The sequence below is a fragment of the Puma concolor genome, chromosome D4, assembly GCF_028749965.1.
Source record: "Puma concolor isolate L17-30 chromosome D4, mPumCon1.1.hap2, whole genome shotgun sequence".
Lineage (NCBI taxonomy): Eukaryota > Metazoa > Chordata > Mammalia > Carnivora > Felidae > Puma > Puma concolor.
In genome coordinates this window covers 10,781,930-10,804,112 of record NC_141679.1, presented here as the reverse complement: position 1 = coordinate 10,804,112, position 22,183 = coordinate 10,781,930, and the positions used below count along the sequence as shown (strand labels likewise).

General features: G+C 43.8%; 1 protein-coding gene across 7 annotated transcripts in view; it reads left to right on the top strand.

Annotated features, from left to right (window-relative positions):
• DOCK8 (dedicator of cytokinesis 8) overlaps positions 1 to 22,183 on the top strand; it is a 228,720-nt gene that overhangs the window by 176,209 nt on the left and 30,328 nt on the right. For all 7 annotated transcript variants that reach the window (XM_086684951.1, XM_086684950.1, XM_086684952.1 and 4 more), the window contains 11 exons: positions 3,874 to 4,043; positions 7,915 to 8,060; positions 9,953 to 10,135; positions 10,504 to 10,636; positions 11,601 to 11,688; positions 16,223 to 16,319; positions 17,708 to 17,842; positions 18,836 to 18,988; positions 20,053 to 20,211; positions 20,834 to 20,934; positions 21,709 to 21,901. In XM_086684951.1, coding sequence (XP_086541077.1) covers positions 3,874 to 4,043; positions 7,915 to 8,060; positions 9,953 to 10,135; positions 10,504 to 10,636; positions 11,601 to 11,688; positions 16,223 to 16,319; positions 17,708 to 17,842; positions 18,836 to 18,988; positions 20,053 to 20,211; positions 20,834 to 20,934; positions 21,709 to 21,901 — 1,558 coding nt within the window. The remainder of the gene's footprint in view (positions 1 to 3,873; positions 4,044 to 7,914; positions 8,061 to 9,952; positions 10,136 to 10,503; positions 10,637 to 11,600; positions 11,689 to 16,222; positions 16,320 to 17,707; positions 17,843 to 18,835; positions 18,989 to 20,052; positions 20,212 to 20,833; positions 20,935 to 21,708; positions 21,902 to 22,183) is intronic.

Genomic DNA, 22,183 nt, shown 5'->3' with positions numbered 1-22,183 from the left:
CACTTTTCTTAATTGCCCTTTAATAGGATTGATCTACATGATCTACATCTAATTGTCCTTTAATAGGAGTGATTTCTGAAAGGAGTCTTTAGTAGTTTCTGTTTTCCATGTCCCTTCCAGTGAGATGTCTAGGGAAACGGCCCTGACATCTATTTTGATTCTTTATAAAATTGTGGCCGTTATTTTACTAGCAAAAGAGTAGAGTATGTTCAGAGGTCATCTTGTAATTATGTTCAGTCAAATAGGAACATTCTTCAAACACACACACACACACACACACACACACACACACACACACACACGGTACCTTTTCTACCCCCCAGAAGGTAGCTAATTAAGAGTGTTTCTCCTTTAGCAACAAATAATCCCTGATTTCTGGGTTGTCAGTTGCTCCCCTGGAAAGTCCTTAGAAATACTGTCACATACTTATTAGTGACTTTGCCACGTGGGCTGAAACCTCAGAAAAATCTCATGGTCTAACAATACTTCCTCTTGATTAGTACTGCCTTTTGCTGTCAAGACAATTAACAGACTCACCAACAACCTGCCCATCTCAAGGGTAAGGGCCCCAGATACATCTCAGTATCTGGGCTTCTGAAAGGGGCCACGGCTCCAGTTTCTAAGGGGTCTCCCTAGAACCCCCTTTACCTGGGGGTGCCCACAAATATCTACACATCATTCAATCCATAATGTTCCTCAAGCATGTGGAAATTATCTAGCATCTCTGTGCTAGGTCCTTCACATGCTCTTCAGGAGAGAGAATACTTTCCAACTCATTCTATGAGGCCAGCATTACCCTGATACCAAAAGCAAACAAAAGACTGATATGACTGTAGATATGATTATCCTCAACAAAACACTGAAAACCTGAATTCAACAATGTATAAAAAGGATTATACACGGTAGCTAAGTATGATTTACCCTGGGAACACAAGATTGGTTTAACATCTGAAAATCAATTGATATAATATACTGTATGCATGGAATAAAGGTCAAAACCCAGTCAATCATCTCAATAGATCAAGAGAAAGCATTTGATAAAATCCAATACCTTTTTCTGAAAAAAAAAAATCAACAAATCATATAGGAATATAACAGAATTTCCTCAACCCTGGTAAAGGGCATCTATGAAAAACCCACAGCTAGCATCATACTTATTAGTGAAAGGCTGATTGCTTTCCCTGTAAGACCAGGAACAAGATAGGAATGACCACTCTTGCCACTTCTATTTTATTCATTGTTGTTTCGAAAGCCCTACCCAGGGCAATTAGGCAAGACAGTGAAATAAAGGCGCCCATATTGGGAAGGAAGAAGTAAAACTATCTTTGTCCACAGATACCATGATTTGTTTATAGAAAATCCTACGAGGCGCTTGGGTGACTCAGTTGGTTAAGTGTCCAACTCTTGATTTCGGGTCAGGTCATGATCTCGTGGTACGTGAGATTGAGCCCAGTGTTGAACCCCGCGTCAGGCCCCACATGGAGCATGGACCCTGCTTGGGATTCTCTCTCTGCCCTTGCCCAGCTTGCACTAACAGCATGGAGCTTGCTTGGGGTTCTCTCTCTCCCTCTCTCTCCATCCCTCCCTCTCTCTCTCCCCTTCTCTGTCAAAATAATAATAAACTTAAAAAAAAAAAGAAAATCCTATGGAAGCCATTAAAAACCTATTAAACATAATAAATGTGTTCAGCAAGGTTGCAAGGTACAAGATCAATATACAAAAATCAATTATATTTCCATATACTTGTGATGAACAATGTGGAATGAAATTAAGAAAACAACTCCATTAAAAATGGCATCAAAAAATAATAAAATCTTAGGACTAAATTTTTTACCAAAAGAAGTACAAGACCTGTATGCCAAAAACTCTAAGACACTTTAGAAAGAAATAAAAAGATCTAAACAAAGCAGAGAGGCATGACATATTCATGGATTAGAAGATTCAGTGTTGTTAAGATGGCGTTACTCCCCGAACTGATCTACAAGTTCAGTGTAACCCCACTCAGAATTCCAGCTGGCTTCTTTGCAGATACTGACAAGCCGACCCTAAAAATTCATATGAAATTCAAGGGACCCAGTGTAGTCCAAACAATCTTGAAAAAGAACACAATTGAAGGACTCACATTTCCTGATTTCAAAACCTACCACAAAACAATAGTAGTCAAGACTGTGTGGTTCTGACACAAAGATAGACATATAGATCAGTGCAATTGAATTAAGAGTTCAGGAATACATCTTCACATTTATAGTCGATTGGTTTTTGACAAGGGTGCCCAAATAATTCAATGGGGGAAAGAGTCATGTTTCTGACAGACGGCACTGGGACCAGTGGGTATCCACGTGCAAAAGAATGACGTCGGGCCCTCCATGTCATACCCTGTGCAGAGGTTAACTCAAAATGATCAGACCTAAATGTGAGTGCTGACGCTGCAAAACTCTTAGATGAAATCACATGGATAATCTCCACGAAATAGGATCAGGCACCAGAAGTAGATCTGCCACCAGAAGTGGGCACGACAAAAGAAAAAAAAATAGCTAAGTTAGACTTCACTAAAGTGAGAACTTGGGCGACATAAAGGACATCATCAAGGAAATGAAAAGGCAATGCACAGAATGGGAGGAAAATATTTGCAAAATGTAGATCTAATAAGGGATTCGTACCTGTTATGTAATTTTTAAATCTTACAACTCCATAACAGAAGGACAAATAACTCAATATTTCAAAGGGCAAGGATCAGAATAGACATTTCTCCAAAGAAGGTATGACCAACAAACACATGAAAAGATACTCAACATCGTTGGCCATCAGGGAAATGCACATCAAAGCCAGATCATGACCCCTTCTCTCTTAGTTGCTTGGGTCAACTATAACAAAAATACTGTAGCCTAGGTGGCTTATAAACAACAGAAATTTATTTCTCGTAGTTCCGGAGGCTAGGAAGTCCAACATCAAGACGCTGGCAGATTCAGAGGCTGATGAGGACCCACTTCCTAGTTCATAGATGGCCAATTTCTTGCTGTATTCTCACATGGTAGAAGGGGCCAGGGAGCTCTCTGGGGTCTCTTTTCTAAGGGCACTAGTTTCACGCATGAGGGCTCCATCCTCGTGATGTAATCTCCCAAAGGCCCCGCCTCCTAGGACCATCACTCTGGGGATTAGGTTTCAACATAGGAATTCTGGGAGGACACAAACATTCAGTCCATAGCACCTTCATACCCACTAGGATGGCCATAATAAAAAAGATAAATAATAACACGTGTTGGCAGAGAGAAAATGGAACCTTCCGACACTATTGGTAGGGGTGTAAAATGGCGTAGCCACCCTTGAAAACAGTTTGGTTGTTCCTCTAAAGGTTACACATAGAGTTACCATAAAATCCAGTAATTTGACTCTGAGGTGTGAAGTACATTCGTATCCAAGAGAAGTAAACTTATACACAAATAATATAATAAATAATAATTAATACACAAATAATATAATAAACTTATACCCGGAAACTTATACACAAATATTCAAAGCAGTGTCCATAATTCATAATAACCAAAAAGTGGAAATAATCCCCATGTCCATCAATTGATGCATGGGTAATTAAAATGTGATCTCTCCATGCAGTGGAATGTTACCCAACAATACAGAGGAATCACGTACTGATACTACAACATGATGGACTTTGACACGTGATGCTAGCAGCAGACCCAGGACCAGAATGCAGGCAGTCTGTCCCTCGATTCTAGACACGTCTACCCTGTTTTGCTTGGTTTTCCCATGGTCACCCCAATGCTCAGGGCTGTTCTGGTCCCTCCTTACTGTTTGAGAGCGTCTTGGTCCATTTCCCTTCACCATGACCTCTGACCTTCTGTGTTGCGCCATTAGGATCAGCAAAGTGCAAAGGAAAGCAGTCAGCGCCGTCCACAGCCTCCTGAGCTCTCACGACCTGGACCCGCGCTGCGTCAAACCAGATGTGAAGGTCAAAATCGCTGCCCTTTACCTGCCTCTGGTTGGCATCATTTTGGATGCTTTGCCGCAACTCTATGACTTTACAGGTGAGGATGCCTCTGTTTCCTTCTTTGGATTGAGGAGGGCCCCTGCTCATGCCCCAGTGGAACGAAGTTTCTCTTACGAGCTTTAGTGCCAATATGCCTGTGTGAGCAATTTTCCACACCAGTGCCCTCCAGACCTTTTCTTTTTTTTTTTTTTTTTAAGGTTTATTTATTTTTGAGAGACAGAGACAGAACGCAAGCAGGGGAGGGGCAGAGAGAGAGGAGGGAGACACAGAATCTGAAGCAGGCTCCAGGCTGTGAGCTGTCAGCACAGAGCCCGACGCGGGGCTCAAACTCATGAGCCCGGAGATCATCATGACCTGAGCTGACGTCAGACACTTAACCGACTGAGCCACCCAGGCGCCCCAAGACCTTTTAAACCTATGTTTAAAAGGTTTAAAAGTTGTTTTGGGGGTTTGGGTTTTTTGGGGGGGGTTCCAATAAGTTTTTTTTGTAAAGGACCATAGCCCTGTGTATTATTTTCATTTAGAAACTATTTTTTATTCATGGGGCACCTGGGTGGCTCAGTTGCTTAAGTGTCCGACCTCAGCTCAGGGCATGATCTCACAGTCTGTGGGTTCGAGCCCCGCTTCAGGCTCTGTACTGCCAGCTCGGAGCCTGGACCCTGCTTCGGATTCTGCCTCCCTCTCTCTCTGCCCCTCCCCTGCTCATGCTCTGTCTCTCTCTCTCTCAAAAATAAACGTTAAAAAAAATTTTTTTTAACTTTTTTATTCATTCACTCATTCATCTGCTGGTATATAATGAACCTTATAGAACATACATCACAAAGGGTGAAATACTCACAGAATTACTCCCTTGGGAGGTCACTGCTCTAATGCCTTGAAATAAAGGTATACCTTCTCTTTTCTCTTAAGAATGTTACAGGAAAAAAGTGCCGGGGTGGCTCAGTCAGTTAAGAGCTCTTGATTTTGGTTCATATCATGGAACCAAGCCCTCCTCAGGCTTGCCCGATTTATATTGAGGGAGAGAGAGAGTGAGCACTAGTGGGGGAAGGGCAGAGAGAGGGAGAGAGAGAATCCCCACAGAGCCTGGGCCTGCTTCAGATTCTGCCTCCCTCTTTCTGCCCCTCCCCCACTCGTGTGCATGCACACACACTCTCTCAAAAAATAAACAGTTAAAAAACACTAAAATCTTAAAAAGAAAGATAGAAAAGGAAAGAAAAGAAAAGAAAAGAAAAGAAAAGAAAAGAAAAGAAAAGAAAAGCAAGGCAGACCTATGGCTTGTTTGTTCCCAAAGCAGGGAACCACTTTTACATACATTCTCCTAAGTTTCCTTGTTGATGAGAATTTTCTAAATCAGTCGCTTTGGATCAGAGCTTTTCAGCAGTTGGTCTCTGAGCCTTTCAATTTTTTTTTTTTTAACGTTTATTTATTTTTGAGACAGAGAGAGACAGAGCATGAACAGGGGAGGGGCAGAGAGAGAGGGAGACACAGAATCTAAAACAGGCTCCAGGCTCTGAGCGGTCAGCACAGAGCCCGACGCGGGGCTCGAACTCATGGACTGTGAGATCATGACCTGAGCCGAAGTCGGACGCTTAACCGACCAAGCCACCCAGGCACCCCTGAGCCTTTCAAATCTCAATGGTTTCTGGATGTGTGCTTTGGCCTTTACAGTAATGATGTAGCTGACAAATGAGAAAACAGTGAAAGTATTCCATTATTAGAGGTAATATAGTGCATCAGTTACATGTGGAATCCTTAGATACACTATGAAGAATATAATTTTTAAGAAAGAAACAGCTGTGGGGCACCTGGGTGGCTCAGTTGGTTAAGAGTGCTGCTTCGGCTCAGGTCACGATCTCACGGTTTGGGAGTTCCAGCCCCGCATCGGGCTCTGTGCTGACAGCTCAGAGCCTGGATCCTGCTTGGGTTTCTATGTGTATCTCTGGGCCCCTCCCCTGCTTGTGCGCTCTCTCTCTCTCTCTCTCTCTCTCTCTCTCTCTCTCTCTCTCTCAAAACTAAATAAACATAAAACAATTTAAAAAAGAAACAGGTGAATTCAAGTTCCAGCCCATTTATTGCCCTATGTGACCTCTGAAAAGTTCCTCCACCTTTCAAGGCCTTCCCTCCCCTTTCCCTCAACTGTGACAGTGTGGTGACAATTCTGTATCTTAGGGGTGTGATGAAGATGAAATGAGAGCCCTTCCATAGAAGCATTTTATGTGGCAGGTGTTTGTATCCTTCTCTCCATCTTTCCTAACCTGACCCATCGCGTATGTGAGGGAAGTAAGACCATCCTCAAATTAATCCTGGTAGGATCAGATCTTACATAATTGCCACATGCTATTCATTTCACCATTTGTCTAAAAACTCAGCTGCCTTTCAGCACAGATAGGGCATGATTTTTTTAATTGAGTTCTAAAAATATGTGAGTTCTGTTTTCAGAATTTTAGCAGAAGGAAATACTGTTTGCAGGCTAATATTTCTGAAAAATTGAAGGTCCAAATACTTAGGATGTTGACAAGTCCAGCAAAATATGACCTTTTAATGAATCAATCAGTTGTGAGTATTTTAACACACTTTTCAAAGAACTGCTTAAGCAAAAACTTTGTGTGTGATTTGGTGGTGTTCTTAAAAACCAACCTTTTCGCTGCATACATCTAGACCTACGTATAAATATAAGCATGTCGACATTATATACGGATGATAAATTAAGATTCATTTCAGGCATTTGGAATTCAATCCATTGTTGCTGAATTGGTGGTATTCGCCTTTTGTTTTATAAGGAACCGATTAGTTCTGTGATTATAGGTTCCTTTCTATTTGGTCATTATTTAAAATATTTGAATAGAGTAAAAAATATTCTATTACATACCGGAGACTAATTTTACACTAACCGGAATTTAAATAAAAACCTTAAAAATTTTTTTAAATGTTATATCACAGGAAAGTGTTATGAGAGCTTTCTTTTTACAATTTGAAAAATCAATTTCTAGCCAAATCTCGGGCTGGGCATTTCGTCTCTTTTAGTAGCCTGCCTGCTTTTTCCTGGAGATGGCAGCAGATAAATAATGCTAACCATCAGGCTTTAAATTACTGTACTGACTTCAGTGACAAATAAGTATCAGTCTCTTGGTGGGTAGTGGGCTGGGGACACAGGGAAATAGTGTTTTTGGTTTGACATCACCAAAGTTTGTTTGTTTAAGACTTTTAAAATAACAATTTTAGGTCCCCAGCAAAACTGAACAGAAATCACAGAGACTTCCCATACGCCCCCTGCCCCCACATGCACATCCTCCCCCATTATGAACATCCCCTACTAGAGGGGTAAATTGGTTACAACGGATGAGCCTACAGAGACTCCTCATAATTACCCAAAGTCCGTGGTTTACATTAGGGTTCACTCTTGGGGTTATAAATTCTATGGATCTGGACAAACATAACAATGATATGTATCCATCATTGTGATGTCATTCAGCGTAGTTTCTCTACCCTGAAATCCCTCCATGCTCTGCCCAGTCTGCTCCATCCCGCTTCCCCAGTCCCTTGCAACCACTGAACTTTCTTCCGTCTCTATCGTTTTGCCTTTTCCAGAGTGTCATATAGTTGGAATCATATAACATGTAGCCTTTTCAGATCGACTTCTTTCACTTAGGAGAATGGGTTTAAGGATCCTCCAACTCTTTTCATGACTAGATAGCTCATTTCTTTTTAGCGCTGAATAATATTCCTTCAGATGTACCCCAGTTTATTTACCCATTCATCTACTCAAGGATCTCTTGCTTGCTCCCAAGCTTTGGCAATTATAAATGTGCAGATTTTTATGCGGGCATAAATTTTCAACTCCTTGTGTAAAGTACCAGGAGGCATAATTCTTAGATCGTATGGTAAGAGCGATGATGTTTTCACCACAGCTGCAGATGCCCGTAGTGGAAAAAATCGTGCCAATGGCTCAGATGAAGAACAAGAAGGAGCCGGTGCAATTAACCAGAATGTGGCTCTGGCCATAGCTGGAAATAATTTTAATCTGAAGACAAGTGGAACAATGCTTTCTTCCCTGGTATGTTGATGCACATTTCTCTGGTTTATTTTTTGTGTGTTTTCCCGTCTTCTGGTGGGCGTGTCCTTATATTTGCCTACTGGAACCCAGAATAGAACAGGCTGTGAGAGGTCTGCCTCTGCTCCATCCCGAAAGGCCTCCGCGTAAAGCTAGCTGTTGGGAAGGGAAATGGGGCCGATGAGGCAGCACAGTCGCAGATGGTTCAAATTCGGGCAGTCTCAATGGTGCCTGAGTTCAAGGTTTAGAACACCGGGAAAGAGGTGAACTTGGGATATCTGAGATCAGTGCAAAGAGGATCAAACCACAGCTCCCTCGGCTGGGAGGCTGGAGCTGGGTTTATTCTGTTTATTCTTCACACTATTTCTGCCTCCAAAAAAATGATCAAAGGGGGCCAGGTGCTTGGGGTGGGGGCTTCTCATGCAAAAGACTTCAACTTTTCTGGGGCCCCCAGGGAGCCTAAACCCGGAGTCCTATAGTTCTGTCCTTTTGCACAGAGTCTGGGCTTAAAAGGGGCTTCTCCAGGAATACCGTGTCTGATTTACTTGAAGTGGGATCTGTCTCTGTCCCTTGATGAGCTCTGACTCTTCCTTCGGCAGACAGTGACAGTGCCGCCTTGTCCAGCTTAATTGAACTTTGCATTTCAGCGTGGGGTATACATCCACAGAGAACACCGCTCAGTTGCCTCCTGGGAAGGCGGCATCTACATAGACCTAAGGCTGCTTTGCTGGATGGTTTTCCTCGCTTCCCTCCAGCACTTTAGCAAGCTGGACCCCCTGGACACCCCCGGGAGGGCTGGAGGGCAGGGATAGAAGAAAGAGAAAGGACATTTGAGAGTTGACGTCACCCATCGTCTTGCGGTTTGAGAAATACCGTGTTGTATGACCTCCTCCACCTTTCCAATGTGCATATTAGCAAAGCTCGCTGCCGGAGGTGGTGTTGCCTTTTACGTTGTTATTTGCCTCCAGGGGCAAATGCCCAAACGCCCAAAGTCCACCATTAGAGGATCTTCCCTGGGAAGTCATCACTAAGGTTTTCATCTCTTCTTGTCACCACACTCAGAAAAACTGAGCTAATTTCATAAGCCCTATCATTCATCCCCAAGCCAACATTTCCCTCACATACTCGCAGCACGCGATGTTACATTCCTCTGGATTATTAGCTACACCGCATGAACCAAGACTGCGGCCACATATTGTTCTTTGTCTTGATTTGATGAGTTAAAGTAAGTGTGCTCAGCACTCTAAAAAGAACACTTGGGGCAGAGGTATTCAAGCAAATAGCCTGAGCTCCCCCGTCCCCCGCCCTCCGACCCCCAGCAAATCATGGATTATGATTGAAGTCCCAGCACAGAGGACCCCATGAAATTAGGGATTTGATTCATTTGCTGAGCCCTTCGTGACCTTGATATTGTACTTTGGACCCTGACAAAGAAGCTAACACTTGAACAGTTGGGATATTTCTGGAGCCTAGCTAGTCTTTTTCTCTGCTCTGAGTTCAGCGCTCCCGTGTCGAGCTTGAAGCAGAAATACGTGGAATCTTAGCAGGATAGAAGCCCCTTTGTATCATTTAGACGGGGCGGCGGTCGGAGGGGCGGGGGGAGTGCTGGTCAAGGCGGGGCAGACCACCAGACCACACTGCTCCTGAGCCACAGGGCCCCCCCCAGTACGTGGCCAGAAGTGTGGCTCAGACATGGCCCCATGTGAGCCCCTTTGCTGAGTATGCTCGGGGAACACGGCTTCCTAGCCCAGGAAAGGACCAGTTCCTGGAAACGGCTCCCCAGCCGGGGAACAGTTGCAAAGACTGTGTTCTAAGAGACCAGCATCCCCTAAGCTTTCGGGGTTGCCACTGCTCTACTCCTTCCCTTGTCCATCCCGCCATCTGCCTCCTTGCAGCCCTACAAACAATACAACATGCTGAATGCCGACACGACCCGGAACCTCATGATCTGCTTCCTGTGGATCATGAAAAACGCCGACCAGACCCTCATCCGGAAGTGGATCGCCGACCTGCCATCCATGCAACTGAACAGGATTTTGGATCTCCTTTTCATCTGTGTCTCGTGTTTCGAGTACAAGGTGAGCGTGCGGTGGCTCAGCCTGTCACCAGCCTCTTAGCTCCCAGGTTCAGGTCTACCTTGTTACTGCTGCTCCCCTGTTGCTTGGGGAATGGACGCATCATGAGTGTTTCTTTCTTCTGTATTAAGATCCGTGACCTCTTTGCATTCTACATCTGGTCGTTTCTCCGGGGAAGGACTTCTGCCTTCTGCAGAGAGAACCCCATTCTCATTCACAGGATTTCAGCCATAGGATCCCCCAAACGGCATCTCCATACGACGCACGTCCGAAGTGGCCGCCGTTCGCCGTGGAGCGTTGTGTTTTGACGGTTCTCCCTGTGGACAAAGATCTCACCACACTAAACGTCCTTCTGCCTCTGTCCTGTCCAGGGAAAACAGAGTTCTGACAAAGTCAGCACCCAAGTCCTGCAGAAGTCAAGGGATGTCAAGGCCAGGCTGGAAGAGGCTTTGCTCCGCGGGGAAGGGGCCAGGGGGGAGATGATGAAACGCTGCCGGGCTCCAGGTATGTTGGCCTTGCCCCTCTTTGCTTTCTGTCAGCGAGTTCCACACCCTTTGTGAAGAAGACTGTCTTCACAGCTCAAGTAAACACACTAGCGCTTTCTTAAGCTGTTAGGATAATAAAGACAAGCAGATTCTAGGATTCTGTGCCTGGTGTATAGAATGTTAGCTGTGTGCTTCCAGGGAAAAGCTCCTGTCCTGAGGTCACAGGAACCCTGGAAGTGTCCCCAAATGTGTCTTCTGTTTAACACTTGTCATTGGGAAAGGCCACATCCAAGAATGCGAATCATAGGATAGATGGCATGTTGTCTCTCTCAAGGTTGAAGCCTCTCCATCGGGGCCTTTGACAAGTCTCTGTAGAGCGTGGTCAAGACACTGGATAATTCTGGTTCTAAAAACATCTCGCCGAATCATTCAGGGTGTTATTAGATTGCAGCTGACTTCCCCCTGAGGGTGTCAGAGTGTTCCAGTCCTCCAGGGACCCTGACTGTGGAATGATCTCAAAAAGGCTGCTCATCGCTGTAGAATAGAGTGAAAGTGCTCAGGTATGCTCAGTCTTCATCACTGTGCTCAAAGTTACGCAGAGTGACAGCTCAATCTATGCGAAGGGACACAGTGGCTGAGAACTTGTGGGGAGCTCGGCTCTTCCAGTGGTGGTTGGGTGCCCTTATCTAACACCCACACGCTTCAGTAATTCACCGAGAATCCCAGTTCCCCTGGAACCTCTGTTCATGACAGTTGCGCTCACCAACCCTCCACCAAGGCAAGCGGTCTACAGCTGCAGGCTGTCCATCCGAGAGCAGGCAGCCGGGACCTGGGCAGAGGCCTGTCCCCGGCATCCGGCACAGGCTCTCATTAACCAGAGACACGGTACTCAGTCCTCTCTGTTGGGCTTGTCACGGAACTTCTGGTTATCTTCGAGGGTTTCATGCTAATCAAATTCCTCTCGTGCATTTCTGAACTCCTAGGGAATGACCGATTTCCAGGCCTAAATGAAAATTTGAGATGGAGGAAGGAGCAGACACATTGGCGGCAAGCTAATGAGAAGCAAGATAAGTGAGTCTCTCGGCAACTTTCTGCTACTTTTACCTAAAGCCCAAAGTTCTTTTTCCCAGGCTACTTGTATTACTGAAACAACTACATCCTTCCAAGGTAAGAAAATGAAACATCATTATCTGTGTAGATTCAGTTCTTCCAGGGACCCAGGATAATCAAAGACATAAGGACTTATGATTTACAGCTCTTAAAACCTTATCACATTGATAGGCATTTAAAGAAAACCAAGATTTAGCAATCTCAGATAGCTTGACGAAAGCTGCTGATAGGGAAAAGAGAGGGCATCCGAGACCACATAATTCAAATTCGTTTTGCTGTTCCGGAAACTTGTACAAAATGCGTAGTCAGAGATTATTTTGTATTACTCAATTTTTTTTTTAAGTGGAAACATCCTAAATGCTCAAGAATAGGGAACGATGTAAGGCAGTGTTAGGTTGGTATTAAAACTTCTTGATATGGGAAATGCTTATGATATAATGTTAAGTAAACAAGAACAGGACAGACACTTGATTTTAGAGTAGAATCTTAAATCTCTAAATACCTAGAGTAAAGAGATTTTTTTTAAGTTTATTTATTTTGAGCGAGAGTGAGCACAAGCAGGGGAGGGGCAGAGAGAGAGGAAGAGAGAGAATCAAGAGCAGGCTCTGCACCACCATCAACTCAGAGCCTGACACGGGGCTCAATCTCAGAAACCGCCAGATCATGACCCGAGCCGAAATCAACAGTCCACTGCTTAACCAACTGAGCCATTCAGGCACCCTTAGGATAAATGCATTTTAAGACTAGAAGGAAATTTACCAAAATATTCACAGTGGTTTTCCTTGGGTGATTCTCTTTGGGTATTGAGGTAATGGATGTTTCCTTCCTTATACTGTCCTGTATTTCCTAGGATGGCCATGTGTAAGATATATGTATATTAATATAATTATGTAAATGTATCATATAAATATTAATATAATTATATGACTATTATATAGCCATATAATTGCATAATTATAAATATACATGTTGATTATACATGTTATAAATATACATGTTGATTATACATGTTAATATTTATTGCTTATATATTAATATATTTAATCATATATTTATATGTACAATTAAGTATAATGTATTTATTAATATATAAATATCAATATAATTATATAGGTGTATTATATAAATATCAATAGAATTATAAAAACATATAGATGTTATAAACATAATATAATACATAAATTATATGTGATATAAATATATATTATATACACACATGTATATACATATATGCACATATATGTACATATACATAAATAATGTATGGTATTATCAGAAAAAACATAAAAAATGGATGGAAAAATTCTGCTTAGATTGCAGTGTATGAGATATATATGTGTAGAAATTTGGATATATAAGGACATAAAACCAAATATGTTGAATAGAATGCTCACGTCTGCTGTTCCTCTTTGCGGCAGATAGCCGGGTACATCTCGGGCTCCACTGAGCCAGATTTTGTATGTTTGAAGACACCACCCCACCCACTTGACAGGGTGGAGGTAGCAAATCTCCACGGGTATGAAGCAACCACCCCGGGGGTGGGGCAGACTTGAATAACAGTGTTGTTTTCCAAGTAAATAGGAGTTACTGTCTTTGTTATCACCACGAGAATGATTCACTCCGGGTCCACACGCGGGACTTTTGAGAGTCAAATTTATTTTATTTTTTTTTTAAATTTTTTTTTCAGCGTTTATTTATTTTTGGGATAGAGAGAGACAGAGCATGAACGGGGGAGGGGCAGAGAGAGAGGGAGACACAGAATGGGAAACAGGCTCCAGGCTCTGAGCCATCAGCCCAGAGCCTGACGCGGGGCTCGAACTCACAGACCGCAAGATCGTGACCTGGCTGAAGTCGGACGCTTAACCGACTGCGCCACCCAGGCGCCCCGTGAGAGTCAAATTTATTTTAAAACATTATGGAGATAAACCCTTATTTATTACATCTGTTACAGGCAAAGCCTAATTGTTGCTCTCATTAGTAATATCCATTTGCTTTGGCTATTTTATTCTTGCTCTAAGTTCCCTGAACTAGTTTGTAAGATATTTGGTTCTGAGAATCCACAAATTCTAGTTCAGGCCATGAGCCCCTCGCCTCCCAAAAGCATCCCAATGAAAGAAACGTGCGTGTAGTTACGTGCTATGGAACGGCCTAGGTGCTGAGGCCAGCTACCCTCTGAGATTAGGAAAAGAGCCTAAGAAGACATGCTTTTCCTGGGCTGCATAGATTGATGTTTTGGGAAACCTTCCCCTGTTGCTTGCAGAAATAACACCACACTGAGCCTTTCTGTGCGGAGCCTCTCCATACCCTCTGGGTCAGCTCGCAGCCCTGAGCTATGTGGTGAGCCGCCCCTTGTTGAGCTACAGGTTCACCTCCTCAGAACATCAGGGGCGATGTGGTGTTTTTTGGGTTTGTTTTTTCAAGAGAAACCATGGTAAAATTGTAACTGCTCCCCTTACCTATTTGGAAAAGTTGCTGTAATTATAACAGTGGTGTCTTTCACCTTTTTCTTTCAGATCATTTTTCAGTTATTTGGGCTCTCTTTCTTTTAGAGCAGTAATTTTCAACATTAGAATCACTAGGGGAGCTTTTAAAGCTCCTAGCTCCCAGATGGACCCCAGGCCAGTTAATTCAGGACTTCCCAGCAGTATTACCCAGAAATCAGTATTTGGTAGAACTCTCTAGGCGATGCTGTTGTGCAGTCAAATTTGAGAACTAGTGTTTTAAAGGCCTGGCTCGTAGGCTTTCTAAAAACTACATTAGTGGTGGTGGTAGTTGCATGAAATTATAAACGTACTTAGTACCGATGAGCTGCACACTTACAGATGGTTAAGATGGTCGGGGCGTCTGGGTGGCTCGGTCGTTTAAGCTTCCAACTTCGGCTCAGGTCATGATCTCATGGTTCGTGAGTTCGAGCCCCGTATCAGTCTCTGTGCTGACAGCTCGGAGCCTGGAGCCTGCTTCGGACTCTGTGTCTCCCTCTGTCTCTGCCCCTCCCCTGCTTGTGCTCTGTCTCTCATAAATGAGTAAACATGAAATTTTTTTTTTAAAAATGGTTAAGATGGTAAATTTTACATTATGTGTATTTTAGCACAATTGAAAACAAAACGAAAACCAGACCTAGGTCTGCATTGTCCAATACAGTAGCCACATTAATGCTATAAGTGAACAATACAGGCCAGATTTGGAAGATTTAGTGCCCATGAAAGGATGTGAAAGACCTCACTAGTAATTTTTATAGTGATCACACGCGGACAATTTTTTTTTTTTCTGTATTGGATTAAATACAGTATTTTACGTTAATTCCACCTATTTCTTTTTACTTTTTTTTTTTTAGTGTGGCTACTACAAAATAGAAAATGACATTTGTGTCCCTCATTATGTCTCTGTTGAAGAGCATTGCTCAAAATCTAAACCTACCGATATTTTTTTTTAATAGCTTTTATATTTCACTTTTCTTACGCAAATATTATCACTTGTACAATGAGAAACAATTCGTTGTTTGAGACCAGAGAGCCTAGCGTAAGCTTGGAAACATTTAAACCCCGGGGAGACCTTGATTCTGAGCCCTCGGGGGTATGGAAGGAATGGTACTGCTCCCACTGCTGGGTGAGGAGAACTCAAGAACAGCTGGTGACCGTGGTCCAAGACTTGGGAGCTCACATCATCGTGCCCCAACTCCCGTGGCAACATTTGGGCCTCGGGAGCATCATGGGAAAATTAATTCTTCGCACTTCCCTTTCCTGGCCACTACATGTAGATGATACAGAATATCCCTTTCCGGCTTCACCTGGATTTTAGGAGAATTCATAACCTAGTGCCTAAAAGGTTCTGGTTCCTCAGAATGAACCCTCGTGGAGAAGCAGCACCAGGCGATTTCCCATTCCCTAGTGGGTAATAACCAGTTACACCCACAGGAATGCAACCTGGCTGCCCACTGGGGAGAAACAAAAGGTCCGCACTCGACTGAGCCACCCCAAGGTGGTCTTTGGGAAGTCAAGAGACTAACTCTTCCCGGCCCCAGTGCAGAAGCACCACTCTTTTCTAATCCAGCAGTCAAGTTGTTTGCCAAGGTCACATCACACCTGGCCTCACTCCCTCTGGCTTGTGGTGGAGGCTTCCCTTGACTCACATCTAGAGATGGCTCTCATGCATGAAATACAAGAATGTCCCGAGCAATCGGATTCGCTAGCCCAGTTGCTAGTAGCAACCAATAATTGCTTTTCTACCCATTTGGTTATTTCTGTAATTGTCATCGTTATTCTAATAGTGGGGCTGTGGATGACTTGGGGACTTTACCTAGAAAATCTTTTTAAGCAGGCCCTAATCTCAGAAAGCACCCTTCACTCCTTTTTACCTGTAGCCAGCTCCTTTGTTTTCACCCAGATGGACTCCTCAGAACATTTCTTTACGCCTTGGTGCATAGATTGCCATCATTGGAATATGGCCAGGTTTGATATGCGTTTTAATTTGACCTCCTTTTTTTTTTCTTCCTTAGAACAAAGGCAGAGTTAGATCAAGAAGCCTTGATCAGTGGCAATCTGGCTACAGAAGCAAATTTAATCATCCTGGATATGCAGGAAAACATTATCCAGGTGAGGACAACGTACATCTGATCTATTCACCAGGAATACGTTTACTGGACTTTAATAAGAAGTTCTTTATAGAACTGTTGTTTATTTGTTTGTTTGTTGATGGGTCAACTCCAGTTGAATTATGGTTGATGTCTAGTATGAGAGCTAAGATTATGACAGGACCAGATTAAAAAAAAAAAAAAAAAAAAGATGCTAAATTTGCATAATGATGTCTGCTCGGGGCACAAATTGGTGAAGGATGCCTTCGCCATCCCCGCTGCAGAAAAGTATAGAGTCACTGTGAACTCTGCAGAAATACAATTGGCCATCCTAATTTTATCTCCCAAGTGAATGTTTCCAAGAATTCGCAAGAAGTCTATGTGATAATGGGTTTTTGGTTAACCTGAGAAGTGAGTCCCCGTGTTTCCAGTGAGACGTCATTTATTTGAGTAGGTCTGGGGCTGTTTTTCGTAGCTAGGAAAAGAAGTATTGTTGAAACGCTGTTAAGCCTTCTAACACCAAAGCAATTGTTGTGGAAAAATAAAGACAGGAAGTATGTGATGTAAATATCACAAAAATAAAGACAAAAAGATACGAAAGATATCTTAAGTCCTTGGCATCATATTGATTATATCTTTATCCAGCACTGCTTTGAGTGCTACAGACTTAACACCAATCCTCCAAATGTGGTTGGTTTGTTTGTTTTTAATTTTCAAGGAAATGACACTTATCTGCCATTATCTTGGGTGGTGGTAGTCTTGCTGTTCTATTTAGGACACCGCTGCCCCCGAGCAGCCCCTTTTTTACCGGGAGGCCCACAATTGTGTTTGGAAACCCGCAAAGAAAGCTGCACCTTCTGTACAAAGAAAGAACATTCCAAGAGCTTTTGTCCAGGACGGGGAGGAGGGGTACCTTATGACTTACTTAGCAGCCCAGAAGTAGGCATAAGTCCCAAACTATTTGGGAGATTTTATTATTACTTTTTTTAATGCTTATTTATTTTTGAGAGAGAGAGCGCAAGCAGGGGAAAGGCGGAGAGAGAGGGAGACTCAGAATCCGAAGCAGGCTCCAGGCTGTGAGCTGTCAGCACAGAGCCCGACACGGGGCTCGAACTCACGAACCGCGAGATCATGACCTGAGCGGAAGTCAGATGCTTAAGTGACTCAGCCACCCAGGTGCCCCCGATTTGGGAGTTTGGGAATAAAGTCATTTGCAAATAGGTCTTCAACTGTCATGGCATTAGTTGCTGTATGTGGCCACTTCCCAAACCCTTAACATGTTGTTAGATCAAGAGAGATGGAACATGAGCACCGCTGTGCTAATCGTCAAGAGTGCCTCCTTGTGTCTTCACCCCTCCGCTCACTGGCACCGCACAGGGATTCAGTGATGCTGTTCTTCCACTTCCCCAGGCAAGCTCGGCTCTGGACTGTAAAGACAGCCTGCTGGGAGGTGTCCTAAGGGTCCTGGTGAATTCTCTGAGCTGTGATCAGAGCACCACCTACCTGACTCACTGCTTTGCAACACTCCGGGCTCTCATCGCCAAGGTAAACATGCGATGCTTGTTTTCTGACTCTTAATTAAGAGCGGAGAGTCTCGTCCAGCTTCACACTCCTCCCTACAGATGCACCAAAGCCCACATGGTGTGGCGTGAAGCGACGTCGAAGTAAAGGTTTTAAGTCCCCCTAAGAATGTTGAGAAGTCACCATCGAGAAGAAAACAGTGGCTCTCACACTGGAAGTGTGGGCAAAACTGTAGAAACTTGACATGTCCACTCACTGGAGACATGAGAGCAAAAACAATTGAGCACTTTTACCTTCCCCCTTTTTAATACCGCATTTGAGTGAGATTAGCATCCTACACACGACTCCCATCAGTAAGTCTTGCAAGATGTCATGTCCTAAAATGACAGATTTAGAAATAAATTGCTCGTAGCCTGAAGAATACAGATTTTCCTTACCTAAAATGGTCTAATGCAGTTTATCTTCTCCCCCTGTATTGGAAAAACCTCAGTACTTCTTCATGGGATCTCTTCCATTTTTTTTTTAAGTTTACTTATTTATTTAAGTAATCTGTACACCCAGCGTGGGGCTTGAACTCGAGACCCCGAGATCCAGAATGGCATGCTCTTCCGACTGAGCCAGGCCTTTTTTTTACACTCAGAAAGTAGAATTCCTCTGCTCTCCCCTGCGGATTATTTTCTCTTTCTTAGTCGCCAGTCATTTCCAGGGGGCCCCGTAAACTCAGGATAATTCCTTCAGTGTTGTGACGTTGCCCGCGAATGCAACCTGGCCCACGCGATGCCATTGAATCACGCAGCCCTGATCTTAGTTGTGCCGTTCATAATTAAATCTGAAGTCGACTCCGTCGCTTCAATTCATCTTCTGACTCAAGGAGCTCGTTATCTTTCTGGAGCAGTGCGTGAGCTCCTCTGGGCTTTCTGCTTGTCCCGGCAGACGCGGCCTCCTTCAACAGGCACCCGGCCCGGAAAGCATATGAAGGTGCCGAGTGACGCCTCATGGCCCCTGTGTCTCTCCTAGTTCGGGGACCTGCTGTTTGAGGAGGAGGTGGAACAGTGTGCAGACCTGTGTCAGCGAGTGCTACATCACTGTAGCAGCAGCATGGACGTCACACGGACCCAAGCCTGTGCCACCCTCTACCTCCTCATGAGATTCAGCTTTGGAGCCACCAGCGTAAGAGCCCAGACCTGCCGGGGGCCCCGGAGTCAGTAGAGGAAGTCAGTGCAAAGCCCTGGTTGAGGGGGAGGTGGTGGGATTGCCGTGTACTCGTGTCCCTCGTGAAAGAAAACAATCCACGACGTAGATGGGTAGCAGAGCTGAATTTGTGACCCGAAACGAACATGAAGACCGATAATGCAGTGGCTTCCATCTGTGTGTTTCAGTGTATGTAGGCTAGAAGTTGGCTTCTGTGGAAAGAAATACAGCAGGCAGGTTAGGAATTCAGAAGCGTTTGTCTGGTTTCCCAGTTCTGCTGAGTGGTGCCAGAATGACCTGCGGAAGAGGGTTTGAAATGATCAGTGTCATCTACACTGGCTTTTAATTGCAGGTTGGCAGCCATCGGAATTCGGCTTTATTGGGGAACCGTCTCCCTTTACTTTAGTTTATCTAGATTTTGGTATGTTCTTTGGGAACTCACATTTGTGGTCCTGTTAATGAATATGCTCAAGAGATATTAAAAGATAAATTCGCCCCTGGGGAAAAAGAGCAGCCCCCCCCCCCCACGCAAAATATGTTAGGCATAACCATTTGAAATATTTAGGACATTCCTCAGGGGCTCCCAGGATGGCTGTATTTTTCCATAGGGCTAGAAAGGAGGGAGAAACAGAGAGTCTCTGCCTATCCAGAGCCCAAAAGCTCAGAAAACGTGGCCATGGAGATCCTGTTCCTGTCTGCAGTTTATGTAAAGTCCCGGAAGAGGAATCTTGGCACAAAAGCATACATCTTGGAGACCCGGCTTTGCAGGCACCTTCCTGCCTTGCAGCATGGAGGCCATCCAGTCCTCGATGAAAATTTAAAGGGAGCTGACAGATTTATGTCACAGCAGTATCCATTTAAACCATTTAAGCAACAGTATGCATCTTGTAAAGTATAGCTCACATTTCATTGAGGGAAAAGGAAATGATGGAGACGGGGTGACAGAAACACTGGGGAGTTATTGGTGTCTGGCTCCAATGCCTTCCACGATCTCCTAGCCCCGTGCCTCTTATTTGTCCCATCTCGTCTTTTTCCTGCTGCAGAACTTTGCCAGAGTAAAGATGCAAGTAACCATGTCTCTGGCATCTTTGGTGGGCAAAGCACCAGACTTTAATGAGGAGTACCTGAGGAGATCCTTGAGGACGATCTTGGCCTATGCAGAAGAGGACACAGCCATGCAGGCCACTCTTTTCCCCACCCAGGTAGACAGAAGAGCATGCCTTGTCTCATGCATGGGTCCGGGATCAGCCGATTATAAGCTTGTGTATATGTACGTGTGTGTGTGTGTGTGTGTGTGTGTGTGTGTCTACTATGTAATTATATAACACATATAATATATAATTATATAACAGCTCTATATTATACATAAGATATGTAAATATTATGTGTACATGTGTATTTAATATATAACATTATATACATATGAAACCTAAGCTGAAGTCCTAAACTGACTCCTATTTGGTATAAAAAAATAATAATAATAAATTAAAAAAAAAAACACGCTGACGTTCCAGAGTACAGTTTAGGGCTTTTCAGGTTGCACACGAAAGTTCAAGTTCATTTAAAGAAAAAGAGGGAGGATAGTGTAGGGATTCAGGGCCAATTCATGGATCCCAAGCGCCAACTCACATCTGAGCCTCAGAATCATGCGGTCCTGTAAAGATGAAGGCCGCAGAGGGTCCATCTAGACTCCCCTACACCTGTGAGCTCTGCTCCCATAGAGGAGAACGTTTATGGTTACCCCTTGACCTTCCAAAACAGCCCCTCACTTGTTGCTATGGATTACAAAGCCAGGATCATTTAGAGGTATACACTGTTTTTCAGGTGGAGGAACTTCTCTGCAATCTGAATAGCATCTTATATGACACGGTGAAAATGAGGGAATTTCAGGAAGATCCTGAGATGCTTATGGATCTCATGTACAGGTAAATTTTTCTGATAAAACCAAAAGGTGTCACTTGAGGGTCTGGGGTTTGTTCCTATGGAGTTCTCATTGGTGTAATTAGCATAAGCCATGTGGGGACACTCTTTTGGATGACATCCAAAAGTGTATATACAAATTGGTAGAAATTAATCATTCAGAGTGGGTTAATCCATGCACACGTTTTTAGAAATATGTCCCTAATTTAAAGTGAGGTATCTTCTACAACAGTATCTTCTACTTACCAAAGAATGAGAGAAAAGAACTATCTTTTGTCATATGAATTATTTTCCATGTGTTTCCCCCCCAATTATATTTAGACATACGTGTACAGTTGTATTTAGAAATCATAATTTATTTTATAGTTCGACGCTTTGTTTTATGGTCCTTGTTCAGGAGAAACTACTCATAGAAATAAATGTGTTCTGATGTGAGGTAATAGAAGGGTAGTACTTTTCTCTTCTGTTACTATTTTGAGAGAAAGGAAAGAAAAGGAAGGAAATTGCTAGAGATCTGTTAAAATAGACATCATTTTTTTAGGCCTTTTTCTTCCCTATGAAACTTCAATTAAATGCCGTTTCTTGGGGTCCAGCCCACCCTACCTCTGGAATGAAGACAGCTGGACTGATAAATGTTTGGGGTTTTTTTCTCTCATTTTCTGAACATGTTGGGGGAAACTCTTGGGAGGGGGGGATTCCTGGGGGAAATAGTGGCATCCACAGCAGAAAAACAGTGTCATTAGCCAGCTGTCCCTGAAACCTTCCCAATATGCCCTCAGAATTGCCAAAAGTTACCAGACATCTCCTGATCTGCGGCTGACCTGGCTCCAGAACATGGCAGAGAAACACATGAAGAAGAAGTGCTACACGGAGGCCGCCATGTGCCTGGTGCACGCGGCCGCCTTGGTGGCCGAGTATCTGAGCATGCTGGAGGACCACAGCTACCTGCCCGTGGGCAGCGTCAGCTTTCAGGTGGGGGACAAGTTCAGCCTTTCCTTTAGGGCAGGGGTTCTCACCTGGGGGGAGCAGTCTTGCCTCCAACCCCAGAAGGCATTTGACAGTCTCTGAAGACATTTTTGGATGTTACAAGTGGGGGTTACCTCTGACACCTATAAGCCAAGGTTGCTGCTGAACATTCTATGATGCGTATCAGTTCCCACCACAAAGAATCATCTGGCCCCAAACATCAATCAGTAGTGCCAAGGATGAAAGAACCCTGCTTTAGCAAATTACATTTGCCTCTTCTAATTGCTT